The sequence below is a fragment of the Melitaea cinxia genome, chromosome 5 (assembly GCF_905220565.1).
Source record: "Melitaea cinxia chromosome 5, ilMelCinx1.1, whole genome shotgun sequence".
Lineage (NCBI taxonomy): Eukaryota > Metazoa > Arthropoda > Insecta > Lepidoptera > Nymphalidae > Melitaea > Melitaea cinxia.
This window is the reverse complement of record NC_059398.1, coordinates 15829562-15849665: the sequence shown is the minus strand read 5'-3', so window position 1 is coordinate 15849665 and position 20104 is coordinate 15829562. Positions and strand designations below refer to the sequence as shown.

Below are 20104 nucleotides of genomic sequence, written 5' to 3'. Positions count from 1 at the left end.
TATAAAAATAAAACTATTTAAATTAAAAAAAAATTGAAATGGTGACATTAAAATAATTTAACTAAGTTAATCAAAATGTTCATATTACATGTAAGTTTATCAAAACCTTGCACTTAAAAATAAAACTATGTCTAAATTTTACAAAAAAAAGTTTATTTAGTTAAATTTAATTTACAAACGTTTAAAACAAAATAAAAATTTATGTTTTTTCTCTTATCTACATCTACCACTGGTTCACCAAAAAAAACATATATTACCATTGGTAACATTTTTCTAAGATCAAAGCCAAGCTACACCTAAAACTAACTAACTAACTCAACTGGCTCAGTGACCCGAAGTGAGTCTTGGCCTCCGAAACAAGATTTCTCCACTTTGCACGATCTTGCGCGATTTCCCGCCAATTATTGGCTTGGATCTCACTCAAGTCTGCTTCAACCATGTCCCTCCAGCGGTACCTGGGTCGACCCACCGGTCTACGTCCAGTTGGTCGACCCAGATACGCTCTCTTAACTGCTCGATCCTCCCCCATGCGTTCGACATGACCGAGCCACCGCAACCGATGGGATTGGAGTTACCAAGCTACACCTAGCTATTTTTATTTATATTTTGTTTTAGATTTAGAGATTTTGCAGATTTTGATTTCTTATCATCATACTTTAAATATTTACCTTATTTAAATAGTATCAACATCATAATCATCATCATTATTTCAGCCTATTGCAGTCCACTGCTGGACATAGGCCTCCACAAGTTCGCGCGAAAAATGGCGTGAACTCATGTGTGTTGCCAATAGTCACCACGCTGGGCAGGCGGGTTGGTGACCGCAGAGTTGGCTTTGTAGCACCGAAGACACTGCTGCCCGTCTTCGGTCTGTGTATTTCAAAGCCAGCAGCTGGATAGTTATCCCGCCGGACGATCCGATCGGTCGGCTTTATAAGTTCGAAGGTGGTAGTAGAACTATGTTATCCCTTAGTCGCCTCTTACGACAGCCGCGGGAAGAGATGGGGTGGCTATATTCTTTAAATAGTAATTTTATAATACGTATAATATTTTATTTACAAATAATCTAAAAATTGTACTACAAATTATTTCTTGTAAAATTGCCATTAATAAAAATATCAATAAACAAAAAGGCTACCACAGTTGTACATTGTTTATATTTAATTCAATGTCGAATAGTGATGTGAATTATTTTTTTCTACAACTTTAACTATTACTTTATGTATGCTTGATGTATGTAATCTTGATCAATTAAATTGATTAAAGCTTTAAAATTGTTCAATCACCTTAACTTTTCACAAAAAATAAAATCTTCTTTCTCTTCATAAGACCTGAAATTACGAAAATCGTATGTCATATTCAATAATTGTAATAAATATGTTAATGACAATATTATAATACTTTGTTAGTAGATTTCACACTTTTATTGGAACTCAAACAAAAACGTAAGGTAAAGCTGTATTTTAGGAATTAGTATGTTTACTTTTTGTGTTCTTAAATGCTAGCTGTATGTATTTAAAAAGAAAACTGAAAATTTGCTTATAATGAAGTTAGAGACTGAAAACGGGATGAAACACAGATTAAAAAACACAGTTTTTAAAAATAAAAGTTTATTTAAAATTATAAAGAGTTAAACTTGTCATGTTTGATATCTCAAAAAATCACAGACATTCTTATAATTGATTAATTATAAAAAATATTTAAAATAACGCGTTACAGTTGTCATCTTATCAGAAACAAATGAAATATCCAATTAAATTCCAACTGATTTGAGAACAACTTAAAAACCTTAAACCGTTTTAAACTGTGGTTTGATAAACGCTAACATTTCCGTTACTTACATAATCTGTTATTATTTAATAAATAATCCATTTTAACACATTCAATATTTACAAATAAATTAAATCATTTTAATATAAATAAAATTAATTACAAGCAATAGTTCTAGAGCACAGTAATTTTACATCTTTTTCGTAAAACTATAAAACAAATTACCGATATTGGCTATAAAATATTTTTTTTACGATCGATAAAAGAAATATTATTGTTATAACTCTTAAATTAATTGCAATCAGCCATTTTACGATCAGTTATTTAGGTACACAACGTTATAAGGTATTTTGAATAACGAACACCTTTGAAATAAAAGCTTCTTTAAAATATTTATTCTTATTTCAATAAATAATAAAAATACATACATATAATAAACTCATATTTAGGTTCTTATTGTAATTAAAGGAAAATAAAAGATTTTTTTTTAAAAGAATTATAAAAATTGTGACCAGATACCTATTACTAAGAGAAATTAAAATGTCAAAATATACATCTAACCCTTTACTTATTATTATTACTCTTTTTTAAATACATAATGAAGTAAGTATTAATAATCCTATGCAAATACTTCATTATTCTGAAAGATTATCAAAATTCATTGTAAATAGATAACATTAAACATTTTAAAGTATTTTCATACAAAAGAAGTCAAAATTCAGTAATATTAAAACGTTTTTACACAATTATCTTTTAACGTCACTCAATAATTGACCTTTGTTTTATTATGATAATTAAAAAATAAAAGAAATGTCAAAAAATTATTATTTTGTTTTTATTAATTTTTACCCTTTAAACATAAAGTTTTTACGTTGTAATGTTTATGAAAAATTCCTTTCTAGCGTAACTGCAGCTTTTTTTATTATTTCATATGACTAGAAGAAAATTAAGTAATTTGAGAATACATAACTTTTTTTAAGTTTTAACAATTTTTGAAGAAAAAATTTAAAAATAACATTACACAATACACTATCAACAAAAATTATTATATGTAAAGGAACATAAGTTAGAAAATAATATCAATATAACAACGAACACAATAGTTGAAATTTTGAAGTATGTAATTGAAAAGAAAGAAGTTCTAGTTACTTCTAAATTTATTCGAAAATTCTATTCATATCACTTTCAAACAAAATCTGGTGTATGATTCGTCACGATGTGGGCGTACAACAAAATGACATCACTGTTTTATTTTGTTAGACCAATACTTTAATGTAAATTAGAAGATAATTTGAATTCTAGAAACAATAACGTTTTTTTTTCCATCATTTTAGAAAACAATGAAAGATATATTTAAAAGTCTGTAAACCTAACAAAACACTGGTTTTATTTAAATTGTGATGTATAAACGTAAAACGTACTTTGTGACATAAATCTTAAATCACTACTTCATATTGGATAATACTAAAGTTATGGCTATTTTATTTTCTGAAAATGATGTAAAATATTTAAAAAAACTGAACATTGGTAAACTAGTAAGCTAAAGCTGCAAATATTTATAAATTAACACAACAGGAATTAAGCCTTAGTATAAAATTAACTTCGACTTCGAGCTCAGAATCTGTCAAAATCAGCAGAGCAGAGATAAGTGCCCAGCCATAATAGAAATGTTAACTCTTGTTAACATAGTATATATGTAACATACTATATATATGTATATAACATAGTTACTGCAAATACAATAATTCAATAATACATATAACACACATACATACATGTGTGTTTACATACGCTTGTGACTTTTGGAAAAAATATATACTCTAAATTAACTGATACTGATAAATGGTACCTTACTTGTTAATCTTTGACATAGTAATGGTTTTAATAGTATTGTGGTGTAATTATAACGCCATTAAAGTACCAGATTTATCAAAATCGACCAACATGACGCCAAGGATTTACTACCAACACAAAATATGACTATGTTTCTGAAATTCTGACATACAACTGCTCATAGGAATTTACAAACAAATTGTAAAAAAGCGATAGAAAGACAGTATAAGGAAATGGACGAATTTAAATTGTTGGTTATACTTTACTACATAAAAATAATGTTAAATTGAACTAAATACATATTAATTTTAATTATTACATTTTCCATAGGACAAATTTTGTTCAGAAAAACTGACATTAACTATAGGTTGAGAATCTTCTCAATACAGTAATATATACATATCTTTACAAATTTATCTTTGACGAATGACGAGTAGGTAATCACGGGGATTAACCTTTAAAGTATAAGCCGTAAAGCCGTACAAATAGGGATTTAGAATCGTTTTATCTTTTTTATTTGTTTGGATTCTTGCGAATGATCATTTAGCTCCATATCCTGGGTTTCGCCCCTCCTGAGCACTGTTCGCTCTTAGTCCTGATGTCCCCTGGATCATTTGCAAATATATTTTTCTTCTGCGGTTCTGTATGAGCGCTGTTGGAATATTTTATATTTAGTACATTGTTCCGCACGCACCCATTATAATTACATAAAAATAAAATCGCGTGCAATGCAAGCAGTGGTGTGACAAGCTATAGTAAATAATTCACGGTAAGTGATTATCATAACCGCATAAATGAGCAATGTAATTTCGAAAAAAATTGTTTTTTAACGACATATTTAAGACCAAAACATTAAAATATTACAAAAATAATTACAACAAGTGAATGATTATAACGTGTTTTACGAAGTGATAAATATTAAATAACAAAAATATTTCCCTAACATAATTGACTATTATAATATACATTCGACTTATCAATCGATTTTGTTTTCAAGATACGGCATAATAAACCATACCGATAACAGCTCGCTGTGAAAATTTAATAAAAATCGAATCCAAATTTAAATTTATTGTGACAAATAAATAATAAAAGATGTAGAAAATTCAATTTACTATGCAAGGGTTTTGATATTTTTTATGAAAATTTTAGTTGATACTGTGGAGGAGTGTTCAGAAAATCTTTGTTTGTTTCTTACAAATAATTGATCTGTTTCTTATTTTTATTTATATACATTATTTTATTTTGACGTAAATTACGTTTACAGCAGTCAGGAGGTTGAAAAAAAAACCAAATAATTATTAATTATTTATCAATTACATATTAATACAATAATTATCTCATAACCAATGACTGCTGTAATCGAAGTGGGACTAAAGAGTGATCAAAATAATGTTACAATTAATAAAGTTAGAAATTAAAACAATGGGGCATTGAAAGGCTAATACGGGGAACTCGGGAGGTGGTCTCCTAGGAAGCTTCATCGTGATGATGCGTGATCAACATCACTTCTTAAAGTACACGTCAGAAAACGCCTAATATAATAAACAGTATTGAATTTTATTTCGTCAAAATATTAAAGTAAATTAGGAAATTGTACAAAAAACGGATTTAATGTTAAAAGCTTTTACTACCACCCAAGTTTATTACATTCAAAAGCAGTTTCTAGGTGTGCAACACCACTACTAACCAAATAGAAACTTAATAATTGTGTTTGCAGGCAAACGAAAAAAAAAACCGACTTCAATTATATCGACAATACAACGTAGGTAGATGAAAAAATAGTCAAGTAAATACGCATTATCAAAGATTACTCCAAAAGTTGTAATCAGATCTCGATGAAATTTAAATGTGACCACATGAAAAACATCAGCATTCGATTAAATTAAAAATTATCAAAATCGGTACATCCACTGAAAAGTTATGTGGTATACATATATATAATATATATAAAATATATATATATATATATATATATATATATATATATATATATATATATATATATATATATATAATACAACGTAGGTCGACGAAAAAAGCGTCAAGTAAAAACGCATTATTAGATATAACTCGAAAAGTAGTTGTTAGATCTCAAATAAATTTAAATGGGACCAAATGACACACACCACCTTTCGATTAAAAAAAAATTTGTCGAAATCGGTCCACCCGGTCAAAAGTTCTGATGTTACATACATTAAAAAAATGCAGTCGAATTGAGAACCTCCTCCTATTTTGGAAGTCGGTTAAAAAAATAAAATCAGATATTTTCACACAATCAAAAACAAAGAAAAAACACCTATTATAATTAACTTAATATTATTTGTATCTTGTTTCGTCAATTTCATTGTATTGTGACACAATCAGTGTGTAACGTTACGTCATCGCTTCTCAAAGTACACGTCAGTGTAATAAACATTTGATAAACAAATAAAAAGGCTCCACATCAGGTGCGTCCTACGTGAGGCCAGCATCGTAGCTTTATAAGTACTACGTATTTACTAGATATACGATATATAATTTATAAAATATATGAGCATACAAACGAAATCTAACATAAAAAGAATATTCGTATTTATACTGTTGCTTAAGTTTTTACGAATCCTGTTTTTTTTTTTATTACATTTTTATAGCACTAGGTGTTAGCAGTAAGAAACTTTGTTAATTTTTGTATATTGTTAACCGACTGTCAAAAAAGGAGTAGGTTCTCAATTCGACTGTATTTTTTTATTCACGTTACCATTTGACTGGGTCAATTATGATTTTTTTTTTATCGAAAAATCGAACAAGTACATTTCGATTTATATCTAATAATGCATATTTACTTGACTATTTATTCGTCAACTTATGTTGTATAACTTCACTGGGTATACAGATTTTGATTATTCTTATTTTAATCGAAAATTGATACTTGTCTTGTGGTCCCATTTAAATTTGATTGAGATCTAATGACTACTTTTTGAGTAATCTTTGCTAGCGCGTATTTGCTTGACTATTTTTTCGTCTACTTAAATTGTATTACTTGTCGATGTATATAATTGAAGTCGCTTTTTTTTCTCGTTTGCGAGCAAACACAATTATTAGGAATAGCAAATACTTATTATCTATATTACAAAAACTTTGTTGATTTTTATTCCTAACAAAAATTTGTATCTATTGTTGAGGTGTTTTGAAAGAAAAAAGAAATATTGTCAAGTTTATTTTAACAATATTGCAACACTAAAGTGCACTTACATAAAGTTAGCAAAAAGTATATCAGTAGTAAATTATAATACATTTTCTAACTTTAATTCTCTCTTTCTAAACCCTGTTTGTTCCTCAATCGAGCTTTCAAATTACATTATGTTAAAAATTTTGACACAATAATAAATAATAAAATAAATAAACGCCTCACACTCAACGGCCCTAGGACTTTCGCCTGTCGGGGGTCCAGTAATAATTATGATTGCAAAATTCAAAATACCGTTTATCAAATAGTTTATTTTAAATAAATTTCATTTAGTCCAAAATATCAACAATAATTGTTTCAAAATTCACTAAACATCATGAATTTGTAAACAAAATCAACGAAACAGGCAGTTCAACGTTTTGTTTACAGAATATAATGTACATCCGTTCAGCAAGTAAAAAAATTTCTGCTTTCTAATTCTAGATAAGTTACCGGCAAAGTTACCTATGCAAATAAGCTTCCTAGTATTTTATTTTTTGTAAAATATTGCAGGCTGATTCAAGTCCGATTTATTTTAAAAAAAATATAAAAAAATCAATGTAATTCTACTATTTCACTCTACTGCACAAATATCTATAAATCCGATTGATATCAGACAGACAAAGTAAAAAACTAAAGGTATATATATACCTATGCAATTTTACGTCTTAATATTGTATGATACACATTCGCTTATCGGGTCAATTAACACAAAAGTCACAATGAGTAACTCACATGACACAATAATGGCTTCTAGTAAATTATATACACGTAATACATAGGTGTACGTGATTATGATAACGTTCAATGCAAAGTGCACAGCAAGACATATCCTGCTCAAAATCAGGAGCATTCCAACTGGGGAAGTACATACCTTACAGAAGATCACAGCTAAATAATACTGCTTTCAAGCAGCGTTGTGTTCCTGTGGTGAGTAAGGTGACCAGAGCTCCTATGGGGGATTGGGGGTAAGGTTGCCAACGCGCTTGCGATCCTTGCAGATTTGCAGGCGTCTATAGGCTACGGTAATCGCTTACCGTCAGGTGAGCCGTACCCTTGTTTGCCGACTTAGTTGTGTAAAAGTTTGAAAAATACCATATATATTATACCTATGTATAATATATGCAAACACATACACTTCGTGATTATATTGCGATTAAAAATAATAACAGTCCAATCATAAAATAATTTGGCATATATTCAACAGTCAAGGAAGATCTTGAAATCTTCACGCTATTGTTGTAAGAGATAAGACAAACCTGTTAATGAAAATCTTAAAATAAAACTGACCACGAGTTGAGAAGTATTATATTACACTAAATTACTCTGTGTAACAAATTGTTATACACATTCCAATAAGTAGATATATATTCTATAAAGGACAATGGTTTTAGCTTATTAGCTGTGCTGCTAATAGTAAGCTGGCGGATAATTTTTATCAGAAATATTTCGAATTATGCAGCTTATCGCATGGATAAAGAGAAATAATAATAGTAGGTACAAATATAAAAAAAGATTAAGGAATTGTCTGAATAAAAAAAAATCACGCTACAGCCTAAAATGAATCAGTGATCATGACACTTTTAAAAATACGCGGTTCATTTAATTATAAACCTGATGTTTGTTGTCGTTTTCAAATATCATACCTCAGAAATTATCTAACTAGATAAGTAAAATGCACATTAGATTGAAACTTATGTTGAAAAGAATTTATTAAAACTATAAATAGCTCTACCACTGATAGATTAGCTTTAGCTGATACTCGGTTATCCCTACATCTATTGGAACCCTCATTCCGTCGACCTTGACTTGGAAGAATATTTATAGCGTAATTTACGTAGGTATGATGGTATGAATATATGATAGAATGATATAACCTACATAACAGCATATTTACATTAATCTGAAATGTTTTCCTCGTGAAAAAGTTATTCAAAATTATTTAGGGTTGGTTTTTGGAATTGGAAGTGGGGCTTGAAATCTAATTAGATTTATTTTTTATTTTTACAATAAAAATTTTCTGAGAAACATCAAGAAACGATAAAATAACGGTTTAAATCATGTGCTACAACCACACGTAGCCGTAGCGTACCGTAGCTGTAGCCGCGACTTCGTCCGCGTGGAATTTAAAAAAAATTATTGTTTAGTTCGCAGAGTTACAAAATAAATAAATTTCTTAGATAAAAGTAGCCTAAGTTACTCCTTATTATATCAGCTATCTGTCAGTGAAAGTCCGGTCAAAATCGGTCCAGTCGTTCAGATTACCCGGAACAGACAGAAAAAATTGTATTGGATTGGATTATTACGCATTTAGTAAAAAGCGGTTATTTTAATATTACAAACAGACACTCCAATTTTATTTCTTTTTATAGATTTTTGGAAGGTTTTTACGGAATCGGAACGGAAAATTTAAGAAATATGATCAGAGAAGTGGAAAATTTTAAACAATGTAACAATTATTGTTTTTTTTATGTAAGTGATATATCCACAGGCTTATAATGCCCGGGGCTTTTTTATTCCATATATTTTTTTATTTTTTTTTTATTAATGTATAACTAATCCTATTTTATTAAGTACATATATATGCTATTACATTTATTATTTTAAATTCACGTGTTTGACAGTTCGCAAGACAGGACAAAGTTTGTAGGATCGAGTTATAAACTAAGTACCTATATAAAAAATAACGAAATTTATTTCATAAATTTCATTTTTTCGCTTGATAAATTTTGGAGGCCCGAGGTTAGAACCCATACGTGTGAGGCCTTTTGTTTTTTGTGAAGTGTCTTTTAATGGATTGAAAAAATGTAAAACGGATGTGTGTAATAGCGGATGTAGAACATATAATAGGTACCTATGTATAAATTACCCACTTTTCAGGACATTGAAAAAAACTGTATAGTTTTATGTCCAATATATAAAACAAATATAAGTTTTTAGTGAGTCTTGTTCGTTTCTCATTAGTAAAATAACTTATATTTTTAATATTGTTGCTGATTTTAACAATATGTCCCGCCAGTAAATGATTTATTCGATCGATGTATTTGTTGACATCAATAGGAAATTACAAAAAAAAAATTCTGGACAGACCTACAAGGTATCTTACATATATTGTGCTAAAGAAAAAATCAAAATCAAAAATAACTTCATTCAAATAGGCTTCAAAAGCACTTTCGAATCGTCATTTTTTAATTTAAATTTTAAGAATGATTAGTATTTTTAAAAGTAAGACCGATAACGTATACGATACGTAACGTAGATTCGACAGAGAAGAATAGAAAAAAACTCCGTAGTTACTCTTTTAAAAATAATATATATACTGTGTTTTAGTGAATTATCATACAATCGATTTTTCTAAAGTGAGTAGACTAAAATATATTTAAAAAAAAACATAATAATATTTTGTGGGAACTTTAGCGATTGCTAAGTTCCCCAAGATCAAATATTCGCGTGGCAATTACTTCAATCGATCTACTAAGTGCAATCTAAAAAAAATTATAGCAGAGTAAACAGACTGGCGGGTTTACAATAATAACTAAGCTCTAACTATAACCATAATAATTAAAGCAAGGCCAGATTAGAACAAAATTCAGTATTTTTATTGTACGCGTTTAACTCATTAATTTTTATATTTTAAAACCAACTAATGTTTGAGATTCAATGTATTCTTATTTTTATTTCCATTTTACATTTATTGAACACTTCAACATCGTAAGATCAGATGGTAAAAAACATTTAAACTGCCATTAATTCGATTTATTTTGTACAAACATTTTACATTAGAGTAACGAGTAAAAGAAGTAACTTTACTCGGTAACTGTTTCCGCCATTTTAATCTTTATAGCTTTTTGCGATAAGCTGAAAATGATGCCAACTACAGATTCACACACAATTAGCATAAATTAAATCTATACGTTTCAAGTAAATGTTTAGTATTAAAGTGTACATACTAAAGTAATTCGACGTTGCTCGCATATTCACCCGCGTTATAATTTACATATAGAAAACATGTTTATGTAATAATGGCGATGGTAAAAATTTATTTATATTTTATGTTATATTTTAGATTAAACAAATACAAATAATGTATATTATAAATTGTTGTGTTTCCTTGATTATGAATGAATATATTATTTTATAAAAGTATTTATATTTAAATATTAAAAAAAATTACCGACAGCGACAAACAACCACTAAAAAGAGAAAAACTAGCTTTACAGTTTCGTGTGAAGTACACTTCATCTTGAATACATTCAATAAACCTTGTATTATATTCCATTCAATACTTTCATGAACTACAGATATTTTAATTTATTAGTTAATACTAAAAATTAAATAATTATATACATACTTCATATTATTGCATCATTGTCACTCGGACCATCAAAACGAATCTAACGACACACTTTAAAAACCCTTCAAGCCGTTAAGGCTGTAGTTGAAACTTAGAAATCTACATACATATTATACACTCGAAAAACATTAACCACCTTCTGCAGTCGGGTAGTTACATATAAATAATTTTAGGAATATTGGGCTCACATACAGGATTTACAAATTTATTTGTTATTTTTCAAAATACTTGCGTAGAAATGTTAATAACTAGCACTATTTTTAGTAATTGTTGACACTAGTTTTAGTAATTGTTGAATCTCTTATTATTTTTTCACAACATCCTAATTTGGTCATTCTCATTGGTTCATAAGCATATATATCATTGTAGACTAACGATTGAGTAGTGTTTTAAGGATTACTTGACTTCAATTGTTTGATTGATCTAAGATCTTGATGTAATACTATACAAACGACTACATGTATGAGGGAACAATTGCATGGCCGCGGCGTGTGTGCCAGAATTATTTTAAAAATATCGTGGCAATCCCTGATGTTATTTTTAGGTAGATTCAAAAAATGTATATACAAAAATAAAAAAATAAAAAACAAAACCGAAAATTTATTTTTTAACTGACTTCAAAAATGGAGGAGGTTCTCAATTCGACTATACTTTTTATGTGTTACCACATAACTTTATACTGGTGTAGTCATTTCGATATTTTTTATCGAATCTGGTGCTTAACGTGCTCCCATTTAAATTTGATTGAGACCTGACTTGTCGATGTAATAAAAACTTTAATCTTAAATATCTACGGAGTATGTAACACTCCAAATAAAGACATTACTTATTTCTTTCCTTCAACAATTACCCAAGGTTTAAGTACAAAAAAATTGTTTTTGGAAGAAAAAACTATTAAACAAACAGACCAATTATATAAATATTAAAAGGATTCTTGATTAGCGCTAGCCCTCAAAAATACTGACAGCCAGAACCAGGAGTGCGTAAGCCAGAGATTGTGAAGATGTGTTCTAGTTACAAAAATGGAGAATGTAGAAACAAGAGGGATAAGAATAAAATGGAGGTGCTTCCGTGATAGTGTGGTGAAAACCTTGTTTAGCCTGTCGGTTGTAGATATCACTACTTAACAATAATATCGACAACATTTTTAAAAAATAGATATGGACATCAAGATTAAAAGATAACATCTTTATTACATAATATTATTAAGATCTGCTCTGACTAAGATTCAATCAATCTAATATATAAAATTCTCGTGTCGCGGTGTTTGTAACCAATCTCCTCCGAAACGGCTGGACCGATTTTTATGAAATTTTGTGTGCATATCGGGTAGGTCTGAGAATCGGCCAACACTTGTTTTTATACTCCTAAATAATAAGGGCACACCTAAATATTTTTTTAATATTTTTTTAGACAATTTTTTTATTTTTAGTTTATTATTTGATTCAGCATTGAAAAATACATATAACTTCAAATTTTTTGCGGAAAAACGTTTTCCGGGTCAGCTAGTAATGTTACATAACAAACCTACCATCCCACTTTCTAATCATTCGTAATAGGTAAGTATATTTATCACATTTGTATGTACCTAATAAATAACTGTATGCTAATTCACATTCATATTTTGAAGTTGTATTCTTTAGTAAGATGAAAAATCTACCTGTAATATAGAAATATTTGAAAATAATATTAGAAAAAACTGTACATAGGACATACATATGACTGTCAACATTTTACTCATGTATATGGTAGCTGTACCCGCAATTTCTTTCGTGAGTACAACACAAAATTTTATTCCCATTTCCAAATACTTAATTAATACCGTCAGCACCGGACCACGTTCTAGCATTTTAGAGCCTGTGGGTGTTACTTTTAATATAAAAAAATACTTAATTTCGCAAGAAAGCCTTCAGCTCAAAGTCAATCACTGCTTTTGGCATGATACGCGACCAAGATACAGAACGACAGTCCGAACGACAAATGAAATAAAAAAAATTTTAGGCTTCAATATCTATTATATATTGTCGTACAAAATAAATGACAAAATACTCAGTATCTTTTATATATGGCCTTTTACATAAAATTAAAATACTTTAAATTTTATATGTATTGAATTAGAACCATTATGATTATGGTTTCAGTATAAGTACAGATAAAAATAATTACATTTAATTACAGTCTCGTAGAATTTTCCGCCGACGCTAAAAATGCTAGTGTAACTAGCGTAAACACAAACAGATAAGAACAGTTGTCAGATATGTATAACATTTGACGTAAAATGCATCCATTACTTTATGTTAAAAAATGTATATCCAAGTACTTTTATTTTGATAAATAATTTTTAATAAATAAAAATTGTAAACTTTATTTCTATAAAACGACATTGGATAAGTTTTTTTAGACATATACATGCTGGCCAACAAAGTTTATTTAATTATTTTTACAATGTGAATATAATTCAATAGACATCCAATTAATTTTTAAGTAGTTATTTTGGCCAAATAAATTAATGCCAAAAAAATCCCTTCCCTATTAGCCTTCCTTATTGTTATTTTCAAACAAACAAAACAAAAGTTTTTAGGCTACAATAATATTCTATGATACTTATTTATTTAATAAATTTTCTAAATAAAATGATACATAAATTCTATGAACGAAAACCCACAAATGTGACAAATATTTATCACAGATTCTTTTACACAATTTATAAAGTATAAAATGCACACTGTATAAGATGTCTGCAATGTAAGAAACATCATTCAGAGGTAAAATCTTTACAGAAAACATGTCATCTTGAATACAGCTTTAATAAGCATATTTTTGAATATCATATCAAAAATTGACCGCTCCAGCGGGATTCGAACCCGCGTCTTCGACATACCGTGTCGACGCTCTAGCCAATTAAGCTATGGAACGATATACCCGCTAGAGCGAAACTTTTGATATGATGATTTTTACTTTCGGTTTAAGCGAACCGTGGCGCCGTCTATAGTGAGTTCTTTACAGAGACTCGTAACTATTCAAAGTTTCATATTACAATGAAAATCTTTGACAGGAGACGACACCATGCTATTTTTAATATGTACGATTTTTATTTTTGTGTTACCCACAATTAGGAATTCTAAACATTTTTGAATATCATATCAAAAATTGACCGCTCCAGCGGGATTCGAACCCGCGTCTTCGACATACCGTGTCGACGCTCTAGCCAATTAAGCTATGGAACGATATACCCGCTAGAGCGAAACTTTTGATATGATGATTTTTACTTTCGGTTTAAGCGAACCGTGGCGCCGTCTATAGTGAGTTCTTTACAGAGACTCGTAACTATTCAAAGTTTCATATTACAATGAAAATCTTTGACAGGAGACGACACCATGCTATTTTTAATATGTACGATTTTTATTTTTGTGTTACCCACAATTAGGAATTCTAAACATTTTTGAATATCATATCAAAAATTGACCGCTCCAGCGGGATTCGAACCCGCGTCTTCGACATACCGTGTCGACGCTCTAGCCAATTAAGCTATGGAACGATATACCCGCTAGAGCGAAACTTTTGATATGATGATTTTTACTTTCGGTTTAAGCGAACCGTGGCGCCGTCTATAGTGAGTTCTTTACAGAGACTCGTAACTATTCAAAGTTTCATATTACAATGAAAATCTTTGACAGGAGACGACACCATGCTATTTTTAATATGTACGATTTTTATTTTTGTGTTACCCACAATTAGGAATTCTAAACATTTTTGAATATCATATCAAAAATTGACCGCTCCAGCGGGATTCGAACCCGCGTCTTCGACATACCGTGTCGACGCTCTAGCCAATTAAGCTATGGAACGATATACCCGCTAGAGCGAAACTTTTGATATGATGATTTTTACTTTCGGTTTAAGCGAACCGTGGCGCCGTCTATAGTGAGTTCTTTACAGAGACTCGTAACTATTCAAAGTTTCATATTACAATGAAAATCTTTGACAGGAGACGACACCATGCTATTTTTAATATGTACGATTTTTATTTTTGTGTTACCCACAATTAGGAATTCTAAACATTTTTGAATATCATATCAAAAATTGACCGCTCCAGCGGGATTCGAACCCGCGTCTTCGACATACCGTGTCGACGCTCTAGCCAATTAAGCTATGGAACGATATACCCGCTAGAGCGAAACTTTTGATATGATGATTTTTACTTTCGGTTTAAGCGAACCGTGGCGCCGTCTATCGTGAGTTCTTTACAGAGACTCGTAACTATTCAAAGTTTCATATTACAATGAAAATCTTTGACAGGAGACGACACCATGCTATTTTTAATATGTACGATTTTTATTTTTGTGTTACCCACAATTAGGAATTCTAAACATTTTTGAATATCATATCAAAAATTGACCGCTCCAGCGGGATTCGAACCCGCGTCTTCGACATACCGTGTCGACGCTCTAGCCAATTAAGCTATGGAACGATATACCCGCTAGAGCGAAACTTTTGATATGATGATTTTTACTTTCGGTTTAAGCGAACCGTGGCGCCGTCTATAGTGAGTTCTTTACAGAGACTCGTAACTATTCAAAGTTTCATATTACAATGAAAATCTTTGACAGGAGACGACACCATGCTATTTTTAATATGTACGATTTTTATTTTTGTGTTACCCACAATTAGGAATTCTAAACATTTTTGAATATCATATCAAAAATTGACCGCTCCAGCGGGATTCGAACCCGCGTCTTCGACATACCGTGTCGACGCTCTAGCCAATTAAGCTATGGAACGATATACCCGCTAGAGCGAAACTTTTGATATGATGATTTTTACTTTCGGTTTAAGCGAACCGTGGCGCCGTCTATAGTGAGTTCTTTACAGAGACTCGTAACTATTCAAAGTTTCATATTACAATGAAAATCTTTGACAGGAGACGACACCATGCTATTTTTAATATGTACGATTTTTATTTTTGTGTTACCCACAATTAGGAATTCTAAACATTTTTGAATATCATATCAAAAATTGACCGCTCCAGCGGGATTCGAACCCGCGTCTTCGACATACCGTGTCGACGCTCTAGCCAATTAAGCTATGGAACGATATACCCGCTAGAGCGAAACTTTTGATATGATGATTTTTACTTTCGGTTTAAGCGAACCGTGGCGCCGTCTATAGTGAGTTCTTTACAGAGACTCGTAACTATTCAAAGTTTCATATTACAATGAAAATCTTTGACAGGAGACGACACCATGCTATTTTTAATATGTACGATTTTTATTTTTGTGTTACCCACAATTAGGAATTCTAAACATTTTTGAATATCATATCAAAAATTGTGGCGCCGGTTCGCTTAAACCGAAAGTAAAAATCATCATATCAAAAGTTTCGCTCTAGCGGGTATATCGTTCCATAGCTTAATTGGCTAGAGCGTCGACACGGTATGTCGAAGACGCGGGTTCGAATCCCGCTGGAGCGGTCAATTTTTGATATGATATTCAAAAATGTTTAGAATTCCTAATTGTGGGTAACACAAAAATAAAAATCGTACATATTAAAAATAGCATGGTGTCGTCTCCTGTCAAAGATTTTCATTGTAATATGAAACTTTGAATAGTTACGAGTCTCTGTAAAGAACTCACTATAGACGGCGCCACGGTTCGCTTAAACCGAAAGTAAAAATCATCATATCAAAAGTTTCGCTCTAGCGGGTATATCGTTCCATAGCTTAATTGGCTAGAGCGTCGACACGGTATGTCGAAGACGCGGGTTCGAATCCCGCTGGAGCGGTCAATTTTTGATATGATATTCAAAAATGTTTAGAATTCCTAATTGTGGGTAACACAAAAATAAAAATCGTACATATTAAAAATAGCATGGTGTCGTCTCCTGTCAAAGATTTTCATTGTAATATGAAACTTTGAATAGTTACGAGTCTCTGTAAAGAACTCACTATAGACGGCGCCACGGTTCGCTTAAACCGAAAGTAAAAATCATCATATCAAAAGTTTCGCTCTAGCGGGTATATCGTTCCATAGCTTAATTGGCTAGAGCGTCGACACGGTATGTCGAAGACGCGGGTTCGAATCCCGCTGGAGCGGTCAATTTTTGATATGATATTCAATAATGTTTATATATTTTGTTTTTTAAATTTTTTAGAATTCCTAATTGTGGGTAACACAAAAATAAAAATCGTACATATTAATAAGCATAGTTATTTATAATTAATGTATTTTTTTTATCTTTATCTTAATTTTTATAGTTGTAAGAAATTAAAACATTTCATTTTTATATCATTTTATAAAAAAATAAAAAACAAAATTGTGATTTTAAAGTTAAATTTAAATTTTATAGTTTACTGTGTTTTTCTTGTAATTTATGTTTAGCGCCACACATGCAAAGCTTCCACAACCAAACAACAATAGCATTATAGCATGTACAAGATCTCAATAGTCAATTCTAAATTGCTCAAGTGAAAGGAAAAGTTACTATGTAGTACGTATCATACAGTTAACAGACACAAGCACATAAACAAGCACACGCACACATGCAACAAAATTTTCTTAAAAATTTTAAGCTGTTTCTAATAGAGCCTTTTGTTGCATACCCATAGACCAGGAATTAATCAGGAGGCAATTTTCAAAACTTGTCAAATTCCATTTCCCATGGAAGAACATAACATGTTTGAAAATTAACTTAACTGAGAAAGTTTTTTTTTTTTTTTTTTTTAAATAGATACCATTTTATAATAATATTTTAGGATATTATATTACACTTAGTTTGAAAGAAATTAAGTTTGAAGATGGTCACTATTGAAAATTGCCTCGTGAAATAATCATATTGATATCTTACAAGCACTTTTTTGTTATACATTTAATAAAATTATGTTCATACCTAAGCATATTCCGGAAGTTCTCCAATTCTCTGATACTATTAGATAGTCTAGCAAATGCATTGAAAAGAGCAACGATCTCTGTCCTTTGCAAACGCTTTTGAGACTTATGCCTCACTATCAGTTTTCCTTGATCTGGATCTCCCTCAAAACTGTCCCACTGACCGGAAAATAGAATCTTAAGGGCTGTACCTAATCCTTGTGTCTGTAATTTACCCCAAAGTTTGCATTTGTCGCACCCAACACAATCCATTATTCTAGAAATGTTCCAGAAATGATCACGAAACTCTTGCTTGAGTTTCCCAGCTTGACTACCTCCGTTGAACATCAAAGATTCATTAAAATGATCAGGGAATTTGTATATCACCCCTAGCATATTACGTATTGCATCCCTTGTCTCTTCATCCTCTACAGGATTACCTGTGAAGTAATCTTCACGCTCCAAATATGGCCCAGCCTTAGCGAGTGCACGCATTTCTAGCAAGTACACAAAGTATAAATTCTTCAGCCAATTTGGACCTTCCCCTAGTGTTTGTGACGGATCAAATCGCCGCTGGAACTCTGCCAAATTAGGTCCCCATTCTCCTTCAGGAGGTGCTGCGAATCCTAACTTTTTTTCCGATAATAGAAACTTTGAACATAAATGAATGTTTATACTAGAATGTAAGCCGGATATAGCTCTGTAAAATACCCTCTTCTCAAGGCACATATTACTCAAATCTGAACTTAACACATAAGGAAATGATTCATAAGGATTGATTTTCGGTCGAAAACAGTTCTCTTGATAGATACTTCTCCAAATTCTGTGCGCTGATGGCCCCTTGTAACCTGTATATCTTTCAGGGTTTAAGGATAAATCAACATATTCAGCATCTGCATCTTTATCATCGCACTCACAGAAGTTCCCTATTGAATCGTCGTAAGCTTTCCACTTGGCGATTTCATGCTGGCTCGCTGCACTTAAAGTCATATTCAAATAACCTAGAGCCGGATCGTGGTCGGTGTCCGAGTTGCAAGAGGTTCGCGCCTCTGGCGAATACTTCGCAGCTGGCATCTCCTCCTCTCGCTCGTTATCATAATCATAACCCGGGACACTCTCCTTGGAACAGGTTTTAATGTGACAGTATTTCATCGCGCACCTGCTGTCGTCTACCCAAAATGGGCATTCCTTTTTTAAATTCACTTTATAAAACCTGAAATAGTCTTTTGTAACAAGGCTCTGTATTCGAGGAAATATTTTTACGTTATTGAAATAGTCGATCGTATCTACATTACAGGAACAGTCGCCGAGAGCCCCATGGAGAGCATCAAAACACGCAGTACTGTCGCAAGCCGATGTTTCAAAAAGTTCAGTGTCGTAACCGACTGCTTGAACTCTCGCTAGAGCGAAAATTATAAACACAACACAACAATTCTTATAAGCCATTTTCGAAAGTTTTGAAGTCATCGCACCTATTTATAAATGCACGAAATTTATTAATAATTCTTCACAACACATTTATGACTACGCATTGATCTACTATCTGAAACACTGGAAAATTTAAGAAAAAATTTAGAATTGAAAATTTCGAAAGTGGAGTACGTAGGTAACTAATACGTGCGTTCACAAACGTCTACACATTCCGTTTTGACAAATAATTGTATTTTACATCAAAGCGAAATCTGATTATAATAGTGCTGTCACTGCTGCTGTGCTGTTGACATAACGTCAAAATGTCAAAATAAGACAGATGATTATTTTTTAGCTATTTTGTCAAAATATTGTGCATTGTCCATTGTGCAATACAGCAATAGATGTTAATGTAGTAGTTTATACTTTATATAAATAGCATTCAATATTAAAAAGTGATTAAAACTAAATGTGATATATCATAAATAACTTTGATAAGATTAAATGAATAAAAAAAAATTTAACTAATGCTGATATAACAAAATTGGCGGGAAGTACAAAGCCTTATTGGATGTTTTAGTTTAGTTGGCATAGATTTTGTGTTCCAAATTTAAGCACTCAAAATATTATAGAAAAAGCTGGTAGCTATCTACCTATTGTATCTTA

The 20104-nt window shown here is 30.9% G+C and overlaps 1 protein-coding gene and 1 long non-coding RNA gene across 3 annotated transcripts; both read right to left on the bottom strand.

The window, feature by feature from the left end:
* Positions 1-135: 135 nt before the first annotated feature.
* On the bottom strand, positions 136-718 carry LOC123653718. The gene is made up of 2 exons (XR_006743149.1): positions 586-718; positions 136-296 (listed from the first exon to the last, which is right to left on the bottom strand). It is a non-coding gene; the product is annotated as an uncharacterized LOC123653718 (long non-coding RNA).
* Positions 719-1141: 423 nt separating this feature from the next.
* On the bottom strand, positions 1142-19496 carry LOC123653716 (ero1-like protein). 2 transcript variants are annotated; one of them, XM_045589705.1, is made up of 2 exons: positions 18051-19496; positions 1142-1331 (listed from the first exon to the last, which is right to left on the bottom strand). In XM_045589705.1, the coding sequence occupies exons 1-2, from the start codon at positions 19493-19495 to the stop codon at positions 1283-1285; spliced, it is 1494 nt and encodes a 497-aa protein (XP_045445661.1). In that variant the 5' UTR covers position 19496; the 3' UTR covers positions 1142-1282. The 2 variants fall into 2 exon arrangements, with proteins under 2 accessions (XP_045445661.1, XP_045445660.1); XM_045589704.1 differs by lacking the exon at positions 1142-1331 and adding an exon at positions 2913-4255.
* Positions 19497-20104: the final 608 nt, after the last annotated feature.

Bases quoted from the DNA above. Each gene is read 5' to 3' on its own strand.
- LOC123653716 (XM_045589704.1), bottom strand. From the start codon at position 19,495: ATGACTTCAAAACTTTCGAAAATGGCTTATAAGAATTGTTGTGTTGTG. The intron at 4,256-18,050 runs GTATGAACATAA...ATATTCCAACAG, and splicing joins AACTTCCGGAATATGCTTAG to CGCTCATACAGAACCGCAGA.